Here is a 21,507-nt window from a genome sequence, read left to right as displayed (position 1 = left end):
TTTTATTTCACCCTTCTTCTTGAGGTCTACCCTGGGTATCAAATTCTAGGTTGAGGTTTACTTGGGTGTAAAATTCTAGATTGGCCATTTTAACTTTTTGAAGATTTTATTCTATTCTTTCAGTCAGAAGTCTGCCTCTCAGAATCTGTATTATTATTACTCTGTGTAGTCTTTTTTTTCTTTGAAGCTTTTACTAAAACTTTCTATGACAAATTTCTAATATATGCAAAAGAATAATATACTTACGGTATTAAAAGGTGAAATTTGTCTGGCAGTAGTTCATCCAAGTTCATAACCATGTAGTACCTTTCTTTAATTGGCTTATATTCACTTAATTGGCCCTTTGAATAGTCTTTTAAATGTGTTTGTAACTCTAGGTCAAGTAGTAGATCATTTAACATTTTACCTTCAAGACAACAGGTCTTAAAGTATTCATGCTTTATCAATGTTGATAGAATTTTCTGACAGCATCTTGTTATATTATTTAGTGAATCAATCAAGCCTTAGATATATTAGCTGCTTCAACAGCTTTATTTTATTTTCTCATTCTCTTATTTAGCAGTTATCTAGTACACTATGTTTCTCTCTCTCAATTCTTCTTTTGCACATGATGATCCTTCTGACTAGGATTCCATCCCCTGTGGGCTTCTTTGTCATCACTCCCTCCTTCCTATTCCTTTCCTGCTGTCCTTCCTGCTTCCCTATTTACTAACTTCTGTCTTTCAGTTAGTTGTTATTTCTTTTAGGGAACTTTCCTTCATCCTTTCCAAGACTGTGTTTCCATGTCCTGCTTACTAGGTTAAAAAAAAGAGTTGCAAAGAATTGATGCTGAGTTGTTTAAAAAAAGTTCTCTTGAACTAGGTATTGTTCAAACAGATTGGGAAGTTTTTAAAAAAGTCTAGAAAGTGTTCTGTATTTAGATTGCTCTGCAACTTGAGCAAGTGTTTAAACTACTGTAATAGAATGCTGGAATGGAAATGATAGCCAATGCACTGCTTTTGTTTCTTTTGAAATATACGATGCAGAACTCCAGTCAGTGGACTGAAACCCTAAGAAAAGGCCCTATGTCAGAAGATTGGTGAATGTGTATTAATAAGTTTTAAAGTCAAGCATTAGTCTCGTAATTTCTGTATACCCAAGGAACAACTCATGCTAGGAGTGCTGGCTAGTACTGGTCCCCTGGAGCTGTTTGCACTTATTTTAGCCATTTTACCCACCTAGGTGGGTCTCAGTGGCTAACCTTGGTGCTGGCCAGGGTTCTGGATAGGGCCCAGGTTCTTGTAATTCCTGTTCTTTTGGGACTTTGCTGATAAGAAGTTATGTGAGGTTGTGTTCAGCACCTTTGGCTTGGTGAGCGGTCATGAATTTTTTCATCTGATGAGTTGTGAGATTGTATATGAGAATACTTACCCTTTACTTGGGGTAAGATCCAGGTCATGACTACTAATGGTTTCTCAGTAGACTCCTGGGTTATGCCTCCTGTCCTCTCATGTTTCCTTTTGGGGTTATGCTTGCCATCATACTATCGTACTGTTCATTTCTGATCTTGAAGTTTTTATGAGCATTTTCTTCTTTTTAAATTTAAGTGACAAGAACCATTTATTTTTCACCCTATTTCCACCCTTCTACTTCACGCATTGTGTCAGTTGGGTACATTTCTTTCAGTTACTGAATTTCCTTTTCTTGCTTTTGGGGGATGGCATCTCTGGCACCCAGGTATTACCCAGCCTTAATGTTTCCAGTTCCACTTTGATTTCTTCTCTTGGGCTGTATTTGGTATTCTTTTTTTTTTTTTTTTTTAATATATATATATGTTTATTTATTTATTTTTGGCTGTGTTGGGTCTTCATTTCTGTGCGAGGGCTTTCACTAGTTGTGGTAAGCGGGGGCCGCTCTTCATCACGGTGCGCGGGCCTCTCACTATCACGGCCTCTTGTTGCGGAACACAGGCTCCAGACGCGCAGGTTCAGTAATTGTGGCTCACGGGCCTAGTTGCTCCATGGCATGTGGGATCTTCCCAGACCAGGGCTCGAACCCGTGTTCCCTGCATTGGCAGGCAGATTCCCAACCACTGCACCACCAGGGAAGCCCTGTATTTGGTATTCTTTAGATCTATGTGACAATTCCTCCACCTTGCTCTTTTCCCAGTCCAGGTAGTTGGCCCTTTAGAGTTGGAATTACAGTTCCTCTTCTATAGGAAATAGGTGGAAAGATTTCTTGAACTTGCCTTCCTCCCTTCTTCCTTTATTTGTTTATATTATACTGTGTACTTTAATGGATCTTTGATTTGTAAAGATCAGTGGCTTCTTTTTTTTTATTAATTTATTTATTTTTGCTGTGTTGCATCTTCATTTCTGTGTGAGGGCTTTCTCTAGTTGTGGCAAGCGGGGGCCACTCTTCATCGCGGTGCGCGGGCCTCTCACTATCGCGGCCTCTTGTTGCGGAGCACAGGCTCCAGACGCGCAGGCTCAGTAGTCGTGGCTCACGGGCCTAGTCGCTCCGCGGCACGTGGGATCCTCCCAGACCAGGGCACGAACCCGTGTCCCCTGCACTAGCAGGCAGACTCTCAACCACTGCGCCACCAGGGAAGCCCCAGTGGCTTCTTTTAAACTGCAGTGTGGGGTACTCTGTCTCCCTTTTTAAAAATTAATTAAACATTCTTAAAATTGTAAAAAACACAACAAATTTTCTCATCTTCATCATCTTTTAAAGTTACTGAAGTATAGTTCATTTACAGTGTTGTGTTAGTTCCTGGTGTACACAGAGTGATTCAGTTATACATATATATTCTTTTTCATATTCTTTTTCAGTATAGGTTATTACAAGATACTGAATACAGTTCCCTCTACTGTACAGTAGGACCTCGTTTATCTCATCTTAACCTTTTTTTTTTTTTTTTTTTTTTTTTTTTGCGGTACGCGGGCCTCTCACTGTTGTGGCCTCTCCCGTTGCGGAGCACAGGCTCTGGACGCGCAGGCTGAGTGGCCATGGCTCACGGGCCCAGCCGCTCCGCAGCATGTAGGATCTTCCCGGACCGGGGCACGAACCTGTGTTCCCTGCATCGGCAGGCGGACTCTCAAGCACTGCGCCACCAAGGAAGCCCTCATCTTAAGCATTTTTAAGTGTACAATTCAGTAGTGTTAAGAATATTCACATTGTTGGGACTTCCCTGGTGGTTCAGTGGGTAGGACTCTGTGCTCCCAATGCAGGGATGCAGGTTCGATCCCTGGTCGGGCAACTAGATCCCGCATGCATGCCACAACGAAGATCCCGCGTGCTGCAACTGAGACCCAGCACAGCCAAAATAAATAAATATTAAAAAAAAAAGAATATTCACATTGTTATGCAACAGATCTTCAGAACTTTTTCATCTTGAAAACTAAAACTCTGTACCCATTAAACAACTCCTCATTTCTCTCTCCCCCTGACAACCACCATTCTACTTTGTTTCTATGGATTTGATTACTCAAGATATCTCATTTAAGTAGAATCATACAGTATTTTGTCTTTTTGTGACTTACTTTTTGTGGCTTATTTACTTAACATGATGTTCTCAAGGTTCATTCATTTTGTAACATGTGATGGGATTTCCTTCCTTTTTAAGGCTGAATAACATTCCTCTGTATGTATACACCACTTTTTGTTTATTCATCTCTCTGTGTACATTTGGGTTACTTATGTCTCTTGCCGATTGTGAATAATGCTGCTGTGAACATAGGTGTACAGATATATCTCTTTGAGGTTCTGCTTTCAATTCTTTTTTCATATATATACCGAAAAGTGGGATTGCTGAATCATATGGTAATTCTTTTTAAAATGTTTTGAGGAACTGCTGTATTCTTTTCAATAGTAATTGCACCAATTATTATTCCCACCAACAGTGCTCAAGGGTTTCAGTTTCTACATATCCTCATCTATACTTGTTATTTTATGATTTTTTTTAACAGTAGCCATCCTAAGGGGTGTGAAGTGATATCTCATTGTGGTTTTTATTTGTGTACTTAGTTTTGAAATCATGAAATTTGAGTCTTCCAACTTTGTTCTTGTTTTTCAAGATTGTTTTGGTTATTTGGGGTCCCTTGAAATTCCATACAAGTTTAAGGGTAGAATTTTCCATTTCTGCAAAAACGTTGGGATTTTGGTAGGGATCGTATTGACTCTGTAGATCACTTCGGACGTTACTGACATTTAACGATGTTAAATGTTCCATGAATATGAGGTTTGTTCCTATTTATTTGTACCTGATATCTTTCAGCAACTTATTGTAGTTGTCAGTTTTCAAGTCTTTCACCTCCCTGGTTTAGTTTATTCCTAAGTTTTTTATTCTTCTTGATGCCTGTGTTCTTAATTTACTTTTCAGATTGTTCATTGTTAGTATATAGAAATGCAGTGGATTTCTATGCGTTGACTTTGTGTCCTGTCACTTTACTGAAATCATTTATTCTAACAGTTGTGTGTGTGTGTTTGTGTGGACTATAGCATTTCCTACATATAAAATCATGCCACCCATGAACAGAGGTAATTTTAGTACTTCCTTTCCAATTTCTTCTTCTTGCGTAATTGCTCTGACTAGAACTTCCAGTACTGTGTTGAATAGAAGTTGTGAAAGCATCTACTTTGTCTTGATCCTGATCATAGAAGACAAGCTTTCAGTCTTTCACTATTGAGTATGATGTTTGCTGTCTGTCTGGGGAGGTCTATTTTGTCTGGCTCTGATAAGATGTACTTCCCTTCCCTTTCTGGTTATGGGGTAGATATAATGAAATAGTAAGCTTATGTTGGTGAGCAATTAATTAGGTTGCCAGGTGGGCCTCAGGTGGGGTACGTGTTTCTCACCACACATATGCGTTTCCCAGAATGTGTGCAATTTGCGTTTTGTGTTAGAGAAGGATATGATCCTTGCAACCACTCTGTTCCCTGTGTTTTCAGGCCGGGGAAGGAAAACTGTTACTGTGTACTGTGGTCTCGTCTTGATGAAATCACACAAGCCAAGAGCTTGCTTTTAGTAGTTACCTTATCTTATCCCCCACTACATCTTACTCCGTCATGGTTGCTAGGTTTTGTTGTTGGGATCTTCTTCCTGATGGGCATTAGTGTCTTTGGCTTCCAGGGCCGCCTCAGGTGCTGTTTACCTTGTTACCCATTTGTTTGGCATATACTCTTGCCCTGTGATTTTTCCTTCTCTCTCTGGCCAAGAGAATTTTTTTACCTGCCTTGGTGTAGCCAGTATTACCAGAGAGAAATCTTCCAACCTCCTACTTGGACTTCAAGCATTTCTGGAGCTGAGTAGGGGAAGAGTGCCGTAAGTCTCAACATGGAGTATATAGTCTGATCTAGAACAAGGTGAGGTTTTTTTTTTTTAAATGAAAAGCCATACGCAGTTGGTAAATAGAGGGATGATATTAATATAATGGAACATCTTAATGGTTCATATGGGATTTCCCCCATCACATTAATGTTTTATAGTGATTCATGCAAGCTTTCTTGTGATTAAAGAGAGGATCCTACTGGTACATGAGAAAACAGTAACAAAGCTGACATTCCTCAAAAATGCCTTCTTGTGCATACAGTGATTGGTTTATTGCCTTCAAGGACCCCTGTGTTTTCTACTTTGTAGAGCTGTGTGGAGAAGGAAGTAGGTGCCAAGTGATTAAAATGATGGAGCCATGAGAATGGTTATATTTAATGTTTAATTTTTTTTTTGGAAATGACCTTTATTAGAATTGAATGCCCTCAGGCACCTTCATATCAAAAGATGAAGCATGAACCTCATGGTTTAAAGTTGCAGAAGATTGACTGACATTGGTTAGTGCAGATACCAATAGAGATTTAACTGTGCTAGTATTTTTTAAAATTTTAAATCAGACTAGTTATTGGTTTTGTCAGTGTTCTGGTTATAAAGTTTCATAGGTTTTGAGTAGTCTGCTTCTAATGTTTTATTGTTAGTCTCATTTTCTTTATTGCAAGGTTTTATATCACATGAGGCTTCTCAGCAGTGCTTACATGACACAGTAGGAAATGCCTGTACAGAGAGATTAAATGTTTTCAGTATGATACCTCCTGGCTTTCAGCTACCTGATTGTGCAAAACCCAGCTCTCTCTGGTTCAACATCTCCAGAGAGGAAACATAGTCTTTTAGAGATCGTGTGTGTGTGTGTGTGTGTGTGTGTTGGGGGGGTGAGGGGGGCAAGGAAGCGTGATGAGGGTTTGTCTAACTGCTTCTTAATAAGACTTTAATATTTTTTAGCCCCACTTGTATTCCTTCTTTTAGAAGTACTCAGTGTTTCTAATTCCTGAGCCTCTCTGAGACAAAGTTAGAATCAAATTGGTCAATAATTAACCAAGATTTATTTTCTTTAGTGAAAGCAAAAAAAAAATTATTGGAAATATTTGTATTTGTAAACCTAGCTGTTTTTTTAAGTGTTGGCTTTTTTTTTTTTTTTTTTGGCCATGCCGTGTGGCATGTGGGGGATCTTAGTTCCCCGGCCGGGGATTGAACCCATGCCTCCTGCAGTGGAAGCATGGAGTCTTAACCATTGGACCACCAGGGAAGTCCCTATTGGCTTTAATATTGGTTTGGCATTATTTATTCATAATTTAAAAGTTACTTTTTCTATTTTCTTTCAGTATCTGATATAGAAGGTGGTGATGGACTGCAGCTCAGAAAGGAACATACTCTCAAAATATTTGCTTATATCAATTCCTGGACACAGAGGTATGCATCTTTATGTATTTTGAAGAGTAACTTTGTCAGTTGTGTTTTGTTTTACATTTTTATTTTTTGTTTTTGGCCATGCCACACGGCTTGTGGGATCTTAGTTCCTTGACCAGGGTAGGAACCCGTGCCCCCTGCAGTGAAAGCACAAAGTCCTAACCACTGGACCACTGGACCACTGGGGAATTCCCAGTTGTATTTTATTTTATTTTTTATTTATTTATTTTTGGCTGTGTTGGGTCTTCGTTGCTGCACGTGGGTTTTCTCTAGTTGTGGTGAGTGGGGGCTACTTTTCGTTGCTGTGCACGGGCTTCTCATTGCAGTGGCTTCTCTTGTTGCAGAGCATGGGCTCTAGGTGTGCGGGCTCAGTAGTTGTGGCTCGTGGGTTCTAGAGCACAGGCTCAGTAGTTTTGGTGCACGGGCTTAGTTGCTCGGTGGCATGTAGGATCTTCCCAGACCAGGGCTTCAACCCATGTCCCCTGCATTGGCAGGCGGATTCTTAACCACTGAGCCACCAGAGAAGCCCATAAATGAAATTTTGGTATGTACAGTTTTAGGCAGTAATTTGTAGGTTTCATTAGAATATCAAAGGATGTAGAGACCCTGCCTTTATATCATGCTGTTCCAGAATATAGTGATTAAGAGTAGTATGGCCTTGGAGCCAGATAGATGTGGCTTCCAGTCCTGCTTCATCATCTGTGTACTAGGTGATTATGGCAAATTAGTTAACTTTCTGTAAGCTCTTACTTCCTCATTTGTGAAATGAGTAATAATAAAGCTACTACTATCTTCATGAGGTTGTGAAGAAACAAAATACTTAACATGGTATCTGACAAAAGAACTTAATAAATACCTATTTTAATTAAAATTGTTGAAACTTATTTTAGAAAATGAAATATATATTGAAGGGTACATAAGCTAAGGCATGGAAAGTCAAATTGGAAAATAGTGTGTAATATTTATAATTCTATTCACATGTTAGTAAGTATTAACAGTTTTTAGCTGATAGTAAAAAGTACCAAAAAGTAGAATGTTACACTCTTAATTGTTCATGCTGATAGAAGAGAGAAGTGACAATAAAATATACAGTTGGATTGCAGTGCTTTAGAGTAAAAATTTTTTGCCTGTTTCCCTGCTCTGCCCTCCCCCCATCCTGTTTCTCTCTAGGGCATCAAAAAATATTGTTGCCCAGATTAAGATTGTGGTTCTTGTAGGGGATAAAAAGCTACTAATAAAGCACAGTTAATTTACAAAAGAAATTCTTAACTTGGTGGCCCATGACCATGGAAGGTCCATAAATGTACCTTAGTGCACGAATGGATCAGATCCATGACATCTCATACAAAATGTTCTTTGTAGGTTTTCTGGGAGAAAAGTGTTAACTTTCAAAAGATTATCAATAATCAAGAATCATTTTTTCTGATATGTTGGTTGACCAGAATATAGCTGAAGGAGAATGTTCACTTAAAAAAACAATATGTTAAGAATTTAATATTTATAGAAATTTCAAAGGCTTTAATATTTTATAATTTTCCTTCTATTTAAAAGATATACTCATTGTGAAAGTCTTTTAGAAAATACAGAAAATCAAAGTTTAAAAAAAAAAATGCCATCACCCAGAGTAACAACTGGTAACTTTTTTTTGGTATAACCTTGGTGTGAGATTGGGAACAATACAGTTTAAAATTTTACAAAAATGTGATTATAAAACTTGTATGCTTTATAATCTGATTTTTTTCATGTGAACTATGATCAGTCTTTCTGTGTCATCAAATATTATGTCATCATTTTTATTAATAATTGCTGCATCACAGGAATATAGCTGCCACTTTGTTTTGTTCGTAAGATTCAGGGAGTTAGTTATGTATGTTACTTTAACAGATTATCATTATTTTATTAATATTGGAATGGAAAATTGGAATGAAATGGGAGGAAAATGAATTCAGAGAATGGGGAGAGAATATTAGGAGAATAAATTAAAGAATATAAATTTGCAAAAGAGCATACATGGCTCTGAAAGGAATGTCGTGTATGATGAAGGCATTGATACCACACGGCAAAATCCTTGTTGGAATTGTTGCTGGTTTTTGTTTGACTTGTTTAAAGCCTATTACAAAACAGGCTTATGTTTTATATCTTGCAGATGCCTCAGTAGACATTTAAGGTTCCTCGTTGTCTTCATCCTGTCTACTTTTTACCTTTATTTCAGGATTTCTCCCCTGAAATAATTCTGAGTGCTAGCTAGGCGGAGGTTCTGTCAGATCTTTGTATTTTCAGGCTAAAAATTACACCTTTCACACCTGTCATTTGTACTTAAAGTTTGAGGCTATTGCTTATTTTTATTGTTTTATTAAACTTTATTTTTTATAACAGTTTTAGACACTATTGCTTTTGAACAGGTTAATGTATGTTCTCCACTCTTTAAGGGTCTACTTTATATTTTGGAATTAAGAAATTTGACCAGTGGAATATTGTTATTGACCACTATTCAAAGTAGTGTTTTTCAGAAATTAGCTCATAAATAAAAAAACTTTCGCCAAGGTTGGATACTGTATATGAACAGCCCTTTCATGTGTTCAGCAATACCAGACCAGGAAAATGTTAGATCCATTGGAAGATTTGTTAGATGGAATTATGGAATCCAGGTTAAAATAATTTAATTTTGACATTTAGCTTCCTAGTGAATGTTAGTATTTTTATTAATTGAAGGTACATATTTTGTTAGTCATTTAGAAATTTTTATCATTGTGTGTTCTTAAATGGAAGCGTATTCCACTCAGATAGGCAGCATATAACTCTACTTAGGTAATAAAGTCTTATCAGGTGGGTAATAATGGGAAGGACTGAGAAGAAAATAGGATAAGCTCAGATAGTGAAAGGTAATGTATGATATTGGTGTACAAATACAGTATGTACAGAGTTTAAAAAATAAAATGGTAGGAAAAGGCCTACAATATAAAAGTCCATTGTCCCCATCTCCTCAGCCCCATTTCTGTTTTCAACTTTTTGAGATGTTGGTTTTGATATTAACTTTTATGTTCTGAAATAATAATATTATATTGCTGTTGCTTTATCTGTCAATTTTAGGTATAATCTGTGAACTCCTTTTCTGATATATAAAGATTTCATCCATTTACCCTTCCCTGTCCTCTCAATATAGTTACATCAGTTCTTGAGGTAGTTCTAAAAACAAAAATAATTGCTCAGTTATTAGCCAAAAAAGATTCTGTGGTTCATTTTATATTTTACAAGATATAAATTGTTGTTTTTCTTTTGTTTTCATTCTTTGTATCATAGAGTTTAGTGTCTTGTTCTTCATTTGATTAATTTTCTAGGTGTGGATCACTAATTTTTCCCAAACTCTCCAGCCCTTCTTAGTACTAGTTTTTACATTTTTATACATCATTAGGTGATCTGTTATTTTCTTACCTTCCCTCCATCTCCTTTGGCTTTTATCTTCCTACTCCAATCTGTATTGATTTCTCAGTAGGGTTACTGAAACAGCTATATTCTCTTCAGATCATCCTTGAAATTCTTTTGCTTTTCTATTATATTGGATCCCCAGTTCCCTGGATTCTATGCCATCTTTATTGGTTTACTTCTTTGTTTTGTTAGGATGACATCTTTTCTGAGAAAAGGTACATGGGAGACAAATGGTTTTTAGACCTTTCCGGCCTAAAAGAATGTCTCTTCTACCCTTACTTTTTTTTTTTTTTTTTTTTTCCGGTACGCCTCTCACTGTTGTGACCTCTCCCGTTGTGGAGCACAGGCTCCCGACACGCAGGCTCAGCTGCCATGGCTCACGGGCCTAGCTGCTCCGCAGCATGTGGGATCTTCCCAGACCGGGTCACGAACCCGTGTCCCCTGCATCAGCAGGCAGACTCTCAACCACTGTGCCACCAGGGAAGCCCCACCCTTACTTTTATTGATAACTTTTGTTGGATACAGAATTGTAGATAGTAAATTATTTTCTCTCAGAACTAAAGTGTTATTCCATTGTATTTTATCTTCCAATATTACTTAGAAGAAAGTATGAGCTGTTTTTATTCCTGAGCTTTTTCTTGTCACTCTTTTCACTCTCCCTGAAAGCTTTTAGGATCTTTATCCCTCCTTGGCTTCAGAAATTTCATGAGGGTATGTTTTTTAATGGGTTTTCAGTTCTGAAAAAAATTTTTTTTTGTTTCATACTTTCCTCACCTCTGTATTTTCTGCTGTCTTCTTGGAAATATTATTAGTCAGATATTGTACCTCTTTGATTGATGGTTTTTCTTTTTCTTCCCATTATCTTTCTTTGTCTAGTCTACTTTCTGGGATATTTCTCCAGTTTTACCTCTGGACCTTCTATTGAATTTTACAAATTGCTGTAATTTTAATTGCTTTTAAAATTGTGAATGATATATATGCAAAAACTATATATAGTGCATATTTGTACGCATTAAATGGCTCTGTTTTTTAATTGGAATGCATTTTTTAATAGTATTCTTTGTTTCAGTAATCCAGTATCTTTCATGTCTCTGAGGATATAAATTAATTAAAACCTTTTTTCTTCCTGCATTTTATCTTCTTCCTCTAAATTTCTTCTTACTGTTTGCTTTGATCTGCCTTCAGTGATGCAGCTTTTCTTGAAAGTCTTATTATCCTTGGCTATCCTTTCATGGTTAAGAGAGGGCCACTGAAAAATGGATTGCAAGTTCTGTGTGAATGGAGCAGCTCAGATGTTGGCCTATACTGTATGATGGTAAAATGGTGAGCAGACTTTATTATAGGATAAATGGCCTTTCTCTTAGATTGTTTGTATTTTCCAAGTCTTTCCCCTTGAGATACATTGATCTGGTGGTTGGGCAGGTAAGGGTACTTGGGGAGGTTCACTATTCAGTCATAATTTTACTTAATTCTCTCACTTTCAGTTTCTTGTATCTCTGCCTTCTTCAGTATCTGATGTTCCTGAATTTATCTTGTTCATTTTATGTACAGGAAGAACTTCTTGTTTCCCTGGGTCAGGTAGGAATAGTATCCTTGCTGTCTGGAATGGGAACCTGCAGGGGTTTTTTTGTTTTGTTTTGTTTTTTTAAAAATGAATTAATTTATTTTTGGCTGCGTTGGGTCTTTGTTGCTGCGTGCAGGCTTTCTCTGGTTGTGGTGAGTGGGGGCTACTCTTCGTCGTGGTGCATGGGCTTCTCCTTGCGGTGGCTTCTCTTGTTGCAGAGTACAGGCTCTAGGCACACGGGTTTCAGTAGTTGTGGCACACGGGCTCAGTAGTTGTGGCTCGCGGGCTCTAGAGCGCAGGCTCAGTAGCTGTGGCACACGGGCCTAGTTGCTCCGCGGCATGTAGGATCTTCCCGGACCAGGGCTCGAACCTGTGTCCCCTGCATTGGCAGGCGGATTCTTAACCACTGTGCCACCAGGGAAGTCCCAAGCCTGCAGGTTTTAACAGTACCTTTCATTTAGTTCTGTTTTCTATTATGCTTCATTTCTGCCTTCAGAGGTATCTGAAGCTCTTTAGTCCTGCGCTTTTCCAGTGTTCTGTGGGGTGAATCTTTTTGCTGATATGTTCTTCTGTGACCCCTTCCAAGTTTGTTTATTCCACACTGTCACTTACTATTCCTCCCTTTTCTATCATCCAGAATTTCTTGTTGTCATCTTTTCTTCCATTATCTCTTCTATGACTTTTTTTCCTTTAGTATATTTGTAGTGTGATTTAGAACAGAGAAGAAATAAATTTGTTTGTAAAATCAGATTGGGCTTAACCGAAAGTGTTGTTTTTATTAAAAAAAAAAAAATTCTTTCCCCTCCTTGCGTTGTGGGTGTGGATATAGAGAGAAATGCTATATTGAGAATTCAAATACCTAGACTTCTCAGAATTGAATATACAATAAAATGTAATTTACATAATATATAATTATTTTTAAAGTGTGTGTGTGTGTGCGTGTGTGTGTGTGTGTGTCTTCACTTAGATTCTCAACTCTCCTTGAAGTTGTATGTTTGGGTCTGTAAGGACCTAGATCCAGTTTACCTGTTACTTTGTTCATATATCATTTTTGCCCTTTTTTTTTGTTTTTTGTTTTTGGCAGTACTGCATGGCTTGTGGGATTTTTGTTCCCCAACTAGGAATCGAACCCAGGCCCTCAGCAGTGAGACCATGGAGTCCTAACTACTGGACCACCAGGGAATTCACTCATTTTTGTCTTTTAAGATTAGTTTCCTAGTCAGTTATCAAGTAGTTTAATACCCATTTCCTGACAGTGAATTTTTATTTTATTTAAAATTTTTTATTTTAAAATTTTATTTTATTTTTTCTTATTTTGTTACTATGTTTTAACTTAATTTTTTTAATATTGGAGTATAGTTGATTTACAATATTGTGTTAGTTTCAGGTGTATAGCAAAGTGATTAATTTATACACATATCCTTTCTTTTTTCAGATTCTTTTCCCATATAGGTTGTTACAGAATATTGAGTAGAGTTCGCTGTGCTATACAGTAGGTCCTCGTTGATTTTTTTTGTAAGATTTTATTTATTTACTTATTTGGCTGTGTTGGGTCTTAGTTGCAGCATGCGGGATCTTTCGTTGCGGTGCGTGGGCTTCTCTAGCTGTGACTCGCAGGCTCAGTAGCTGCGGTGCGTGGGCTTAGTTGCCCTGAGGTGTGTGGGATCTCAGTTCCCTGACCAGGGAGCAAACCTGCGTTCCCTACATTGGAAGATGGATTCTTAACCACTGGACCACTAGGGAAGTCCCTATCTATTTTATATATAGTTGTATATATATGTAAATCCCAAACTCCTAATTTATCCCTCCCCCCACCTTTCTCCTTTGGTAACCATAAATTTGTTTTCGAAGTCTATGAGTCTTTTGTAAATAAGTTCATTTGTATCATTTTTGTAGATTCCACATATAAGTGATCATCATATGATACTTGTCTTTTTCTTACTTACTTCACTTAGTATGATAATCTCTAGATCCATCCCTGACAGTGCACTTTTATAGTAAATTTGACTAGCTCTTTGGCTTTCCTAATCCAAAATCTGACCTCAAGGTTGTTCTTTTTGTTTGTTTGTTTTTGCGGTACGCGGGCCTCTCATTGTTGTGACCTCTCCGGCCGCGGAGCACAGGCTCCGGACGCGCAGGCTCAGCGGCCATGGCTCACGGGCCTAGCTGCTCCGCGGCATGTGGGATCTTCCCGGACCAGGGCACGAACCCGTGTCCCCTGCATTGGCAGGCGGACTGTCAACGACTGCGCCACCAGGGAAGCCCCTCAAGGTTGTTTTTTGAGGGGAAGCTCAGGTTTCATTTTCACTAAAGATAGTCAAATGTATGATCCTTCACTTTGAACTTGGTTTTTCCTAAACTTAAACGAAGAAGCTACTCATCAGAAAAATGTTGAGTGATGTGTTTATTTTTCTTCTTGTAGAAATTGCGATATTATAGAATTTAAAACTGGAGGAGGCCTTAGAGATAAAATCCCTTTCATTTTGCCATGGAGAAAATAGTCCTGATGTATCATTTATGCATTTCTGTGTAACAAGGTACTCCAAAAGTAGTGTTTAAAATAACAATAAACATTTGTTATCCTCAGAGATATGTTTATTATCTCAATTATAAACATTTATCATCAATTATTTTATGGGTAGGAGTTTGGGAGTGGTTTAGTTGGTTGGTTCTGGCTTGGATTTCTTATAAGTTGTAGTCAAGATTTGGCCAGGTTATGGTCATCTTTGGATGACCTTACGTGGGACTGGAGGATCTATTTCCAAGTTGACTCACTTGCATGTTTGGCAAGTTGGTGCTGGTTGTTAGTGGGAGGACTCAGTTTTTTCTCATGTGGCCTTTGCCGTGGCCTCCTTGAGTGTTTTTCATGACAGCTGGCTTCCCCCAGAGTGAGTGATCCAAAAGAGAGCAAGGCAGAAGTGGTAATGTCTTTTATAACCTAGTCTCAGATGTCATACACTGTCATTTCTGCCACATTCCATTCATTGGAAGCCAGTCATTAAGTCCGGTCCACATTCAAGGGGAGGAAAATTGGGTTTCACCTTTTAAAGGGAAGAGTAGTATTGAGGAATTTGTGGCTCTACTTCAAATCTGCCACACTTGGAGAAATGAAGTTATTCTTACATGGTAATACAGGAAGTTGGTGATCTGTTTGGTACAATAAGAGTTTTGATAATATAACTAGGTGCAAATTTTAAGTGATAGTTGCTTAACTGTCATCTGTTATTGGATACATTGTAACCTGGTACTGTGTATTATTTACTTATCGATTCACCAGACCCCTTTGATTATCCACAATATGCCAGGCATTGTGCTACTAACTGAACATGTCTAAGAGAACTAGATTTGTATGTAATAATTACTGACTCTTATTATTTTTATTTATTTTTGTTTTTTTTTGCTGGAGCTGAAGTGAGAGAGAGAGTGAGTGTGTGTGTGTGTGTTGTGTGTGTGTTCTTTAAACACTTTTGATCTGTCAGATAGGATAGGAATGTCCCTCCTAAGTAGCCTTCAAGCAAATTATTATTATTATTATTATTATCATCAGCGGCACCGCGTGGTATGGCATGCGGGATCTTAGTTCCCCAACCAGGGATCGAACCCGTGCCCCCTGCAGTGGAAGTGCAGAGTCTTAACCACTGGACCGCCAGGGAAGTCGCAAGCAAATTATTTTTAAATATAGCTTTTTTATTAGTTGACAACAAAATCCCTTATGTAAAATAATGAGCTGGGTTTACTAAAAAGTTATTTTATTATAGCCAGTTTCCTGATATTTATTAAACATGTATTGAGTACTTAGTACTTAGAGAAGCAAAGATATAGCCATAATTTTTGTTCTTAAATACTTCTTTGTCTAGAGGGACAGATAAATACATACATAAAACTGAAGATGATAGCTGTCGACCTAATATGGTGACTTTTTACCAGTACCAGTTTTTGGTGTGATGCTGTCTTTTTAAGTTATTGTAGTGCTACTCTACCAGGAAGGAGGAAATTAAATTATTCAAAAGATATTTTAGTATTTGTTTTTTTTATATTACTTTTTAGAAAGATATAATTGTTGCCTCTCTAGGAAGCATTGATTTATTGAAAAAATTTTTTTCTCTTATAGGCAATGTCTATGCTGCTTCAAAGAATATAAGCATTTGGAGATTTTTAACCAAGTAGTGTGTGCACTTATTAACTTAGTGATTGCCCAAGTTCAAGTGCTCCGGGACCAGCTTTGTAAACATTGTACTACTATTAACATAGATTCCACGTGGCAAGATGAGAGTAATCAAGCGGAAGAACCACTGAATATAGAAAGAGAGTGTAATGAAGGAAGTACAGAAAGACAAAAATCAATAGAAAAAAAATCAAACTCTACAAGAATTTGTATTTTGACTGAGGAGGAATCTTCAAAGAGCTCTGATCCTTTTAGTTTATGGAGTACAGATGAGAAGGAAAAATTGTTACTATGTGTGGCAAAAATTTTTCAAATTCAGTTTCCCTTATATACTGCTTACAAACATAATACTCATCCTACTATAGAGGTATGTGAAAATAGGTATTGTGAATTTTAAGTAATAGTAAGTCATGGTTATGTTGGTAATTTCTCACTTATGAATAAATATGGAGATAGTCATTATTGATGGGAAAAATCACTGTCGTTATAAGAATTATTTCAGATTTCTTCAGACCATTTCTGTAGCAACTTGTGTTAAACATTTGCTCAGCATAGTTCTATTAAGGAAAGATTTATAAATTGAACTCATAAAATTAAACTGTCAGTGATAGACATTTTGCTGATGTAGATCTATGCTCTATTTACTGTGACTCTTTCAAAAAGTAGTAACAGGAAAAAGAAGCATGTAGAGTTTTGAATTTCATTCTTAGAAAACATAAGTTAACGGAATTTGGAATTCCTTTTGTAAAGAAAAAATGCTTAACAAATTATATGTAATTACTAGTTTTAAATAATAGTATTTTCTTTTGTATGTCAAGATGCTTTACTTATTTCACTAGTGATTTTTTTCCCCTCCCTCTTTTCCTCCTTCCCTCCTCTACTAGTGATATTTATACAAGCCTTTCCAGATCAGTAACCCATCTTAGGTATTTAGATAATGGCATTATTTCTACAGATAGCAGGAATTGAAACAGTTATGTGATAATGTATTATAATAATGGCTTAAAACAACAGTGATTAATTATTTCTCATGATTCTGTGTATTGCTTGGGCAATTTCTCTGCTAGTTTTGTATGGCCTTACTTATGCACTTGCATTTATTTTGGGAGTTGGATGGGTTTGAAAGTCCAAGATGGTCTCATTCACACATCTGATAGTGCTGGCTGCTCTGTAGGGCTCCTTGGATTTTTCTCTACATGGCCTCTCTACTAGGGTGACTATCTTCCTTACATGGTAGTCTTAGCATTGATCCAGGAAGGCAAAAGTGGAAAGCTGTAAGGCCTCTTATAAAGGTCCAGCCTTTGAAACCACACAGTATCAACTTTACCACATCCCTGTTGGTTGAAGCAATTCACAAGGGCAGCTGAGATCAAAGGGGTGTGAAGTAGACTCCATCTCTGGATAGGAGGAGAGGTAAAGTTTCATTTTAAACTTTTAAGTACATTCTGTTTTTCATGCATCCAGGAACGGGTAGAGTTGTGGCCATTAACAAATCTACCATATGCTTTTTGTTTTTTTAAGGCTGTCTATTTTCTCCAGCTTATTTTTTCTATAACCTCCATTCTGACTTCTCTAAACTTCCTTCTTCATCTGGAAAAAAAGTTGTCCTTTACAGAAAATTTTTCACATTGAATTGAGACTATTTAAAAACATAGCCCAGGAGGTGGGTATTTTCCCTATTAGAATTCTCCATAAGAATATTTTAAATCAGACTGTGCTGTCTTCTAGAATTCTTAGCCTATTATCTTCCCATGTAGAAACCTTTTAATAAATCTCTTACATGACATCAGATATTTATTAATCATTCTAAAAAATGTCATCTTGGAATCCCTTTTCAACAAAAAGGGGATCCATTTGTGCAAAGCTGCAAAATTTAATCTTAGGAACACCACACGAATAGTGTTTTTAATGCCTTAAATTGATAACTGAAAGATGCTAAAAATAGTTTGGTTAGGGACGTAGATATGTAAAATTCATGCAGAGTGTCTTAGAAATATTTTTTCTCCAGTTAAAAATCTCTTGATAGAGTTACAGCAATACTAAATCTGCCATTTTGCTCTCAAAATCAATTTCCTCATCAGTTTTTTAAAAATGATTTTCAAAAATGATAATCTCCAAATATAGGCATAGTCATACTCCCCTGTACTTTTCCTTGTGGAATAAAGTGCCCCATTATTACTATTCTTTTTTTTTTTTTTTTTTTTTGGCGTTACGCTGGCCTCTCACTGTTGTGGCCTCTCCCGTTGCGGAGCACAGGCTCCAGACACGCAGGCTCAGCAGCCATGGCTCACGGACCCAGCCGCTCCGCGGCATGTGGGATCTTCCCGGACCGGGGCATGAACCCGTGTCCCCTGTATCGGCAGGCGGACTCTCAACCACTGCGCTATCAGGGAAGCCCATTATTACTATTCTTCAGGATCATTCCATGTGACTACTTGGTTGAAAGCAGTGGCTTCATAACTTTAGGTAAAATTCTAATAAAAACCACTTTTGGATATAATAAAGTAGGAGTCTCCTTATACAGAATTCTGTATTCTTATACAGCATTCTAATCTCCTTATACAGAATTTATATGTGCTTCTTTAATATTCTGTTCATAATAGCTGTTTCCCAAGTTTCTAATATCTTAGTAATGAGATGTTATAAATACTCTAAAATGTCTAGTTTCTGTCCTCTGGCCATGTTATTAAATATGTTAAGGGCCAGCTGTTTCAAAGGGTCTCTGATCAAAACCTTGATGTAGCATACATATATATTATAAAATTATGTGTATGTGTCTATATACATACATGCAGATATCTTAAGAAAACTAATATTTATTATGCAGTGCTGTAGAGTTTACTATAGAGATGTTTAATTCCACCTTTTTATAAGGAGGTAGTCCATCCAGTCTTCCCCTCATACTGTTATATGCATCCATTCCTGATAAGGCCTTTTACTTTTGGTTTTATTTATTTTTTTTAAGAGGCACAAATTGACCACGGCTCTAGGAGAAGATTCAGTACTCCTGTGTTAGTGTTTTGACACCTGTGACTTTAGAAACTTAGTCAGCATCCTTATTTCATGTAAGAGGAAACTGACAGAGGTTAAAAGTTTTGATCACATTTGCATAGCATATTGCTGAGAGAGTTCTAGAATTCAGGTCTTAATTCTACTGCATTGTTTCTCAAATGTTTCAGACTAATCACTAACTATTGTAATCCATTGCCAGTAGTGAATAAGATGGGAACTTGAAGCCTCTCCTCCTCCCTTCCTCCCTCCATCCTTCTTTCCCTCCTATTGAAGTTGAAATTATTTTTAAAGATGTAGTAATTTAAAATACATATATTCACATTAAAAGTTTTGTGGAGGCCTGGCATTCTTTTCCTAATCCTGAATAATATAGGGAATTCTATCAAATGAGGTATTGCTCTAGTGTTAAGTATTTTTCTTAGAGAGAGATGAGTATAAAAATTGTAGAGAGAAGAGAGATCTTTGCCCTTCTGTTAAAGGTAGGTATAATATGCTCTGGCAGATTAAATACATACATTGTTGTTTTACTGTCCAAGTTTCTGAATCTAGGCTGTTTTTTTTTCTTGCCACTTTCTACTGACTTTTAATTCACCCTTTTAAAAAAAAATAAATGTTTTAAATTTACTCTTTTAAAGTATACACTTTAGTAAGTAACCATCACTACTATCTAATTCCAACATCAATGACTTCTTTTTATGCAAATATTTTATTCCTAATCCTCTAGCCTTCAATTCTTTGTGGTTAGATCATAGAGCAGCATTTGCTTAATCAGATATAGAATTACTTTCTAATTACTCATTTATTTCTCTTTGTTTTAGAGTATCTTTTAAAGTAACAGGCATATTCCTCTGTTTAGTTCTAGAAAGAGAGTGGCATCATCTTATGTAATAAATGTGAGGTTTTGGGGGAAAAAACAAAAACTTAAAAAATTCTTGATAGGTAAAAAATTCTTGATAGGTTTCTTAACACCTTTTCAGGGATCCTCTATAATGAGAGCTTTTGAGAGAAGGTTCAGCTTTTAGCAAGACTTCCTAGTGTTGCTCCTAGTATTGTTACCAGCAGATCTATGTTAACTTCTTTGCATACTACTTAAAATGAGATTATAATAACACCTTAGGGTAGTGGCTTCATGTATCCAGAGTAGAAATATGAAATGGTAAAACAGATCTTCTGAGTAGCTAAAATAGGTACAACCAAGTCCATGAGTAACATTTTGCACATCAGAATAGAATTCTGTTAGGAGAATTTCTAGCTGTGTCCATGTTAGGCACTAGAAATCTTGACTCCAGTTTGATATTTCAGCATGGTTCACCTGGCCCATGAATTGTATTTAGTAATACCACAGGAGTTCTTATATTCTGGATTTTTTGAAGACAAAAGGTTTGCTAAGAATAACTTAAAACTTTAACTGTGGCCCTGGTAGTAGAGGCTTGAGAATACATTTAAGGAGGTTTAGTACACTTAATTTGACAAGTGTTTTGACCTCTCTTAGGACAGTTTTTGATGATTCTGAAATGTTCTGAGAGTTTTATGTATGCTCTCAATCAGTTGTTTTCAAACTTTATTTCAGCAGTCAAACTTTATTTAAAACAGGTAACAGCAAAGATGAATGGGTTCCTTTGGCAGCTAACTTTTCAGCTGAAAGTATCTAACCTTCTGATTATAAAAGTAACACTTTCAGTATGACTAAAAAAACATAGACTATACAAAATATAGAGTTTAAAAGGCCTTGAATCTCTCCTTTTTCTCCATTCTCTCGTCAAAAAAATTGTTATGAAATTAGTTCAGATATTTTCAGACATTTAAAAATTTATGAAAATTAAATAATGTTCATAAATTCTATTTTTAACAAATAGAGGATATTTTTATATGCCTGTGCATATGGAATTCACCTTATTTTTTTGATTCACCTTATTTTTAACAGCATTTTAAAGGTATACTTTACATACCATAAAAATAACTTGCTTAAAGTATATATTATTTTCATAAATTTATGGAGCCGTGCAACCATTACCACATTTCAGTTTGAGAACATTTTCATCATCCCCAAAAGATAATCCCTCATGCCATTTCACCTTATTATTTTTGAAGGCTGCATAAGACCCTAGATGGTTATGTCACCATTTTATTTAGCCAGCCTATTGTTGGATATTGAAGTTGTTTCTAATTTTGAGATGTTATAAATAGTTTCAGTGAGCATCGTTATACATACATTTTCCAGCACTACTTTTACTAGTTGTTTAGGATAAATAACCAGAAGTTGATTTGCTGGGTCAAAGGGAAGGTACATTTTAAATGTTGATAGGTAGCTGCCAAATTATCCTCTAACAAGGTCATACCAGCTTATATTCACACCAACAGTGGATGAGTATGCTTTTAGGTAGTTTAAATCTTATGTATGGAAAGCACGTTGTGGAACTTTTGAGTATACCTCTAGAGAGTTCCCGAGTACAGTTTCAAAACCACTTAACTAAGTTAAAAATGTTCAAATGTTCAAAAATTACCCCAATTATTTAAGGAAAGGTTTTTGTTTAAGAAGGCAAAATAATGTGTAGCACATAGTATAGAAAGATTTCTTTGGAGAAGAGTTAAAATATACTTTAGAACTGAATGATATTAGCTTCAGTT

The 21,507-nt window shown here is 36.6% G+C and overlaps 1 protein-coding gene across 4 annotated transcripts in view; it reads left to right on the top strand.

The window, feature by feature from the left end:
* Positions 1-21,507, top strand: part of USP34 (ubiquitin specific peptidase 34) — a 237,332-nt gene that overhangs the window by 38,745 nt on the left and 177,080 nt on the right. For 3 of the 4 annotated variants that reach the window (XM_082643301.1, XM_082643302.1, XM_082643300.1), the window contains exons 2-3: positions 6,628-6,715; positions 15,814-16,234. In XM_082643301.1, coding sequence (XP_082499427.1) covers positions 6,628-6,715; positions 15,814-16,234 — 509 coding nt within the window. Of the gene's footprint in view, positions 1-6,627; positions 6,716-15,813; positions 16,235-21,507 lie in introns of those variants that run through there. The other variant, XM_082643303.1, reaches the window with a different exon arrangement.

Source organism: Mesoplodon mirus (genome assembly GCF_964341445.2).
Source record: "Mesoplodon mirus genome assembly, chromosome: 14".
NCBI classification, from domain to species: domain Eukaryota; kingdom Metazoa; phylum Chordata; class Mammalia; order Artiodactyla; family Ziphiidae; genus Mesoplodon; species Mesoplodon mirus.
The sequence above is the reverse complement of the archived record's forward strand: the minus strand, read 5'-3'. Positions and strand labels throughout refer to the sequence as shown.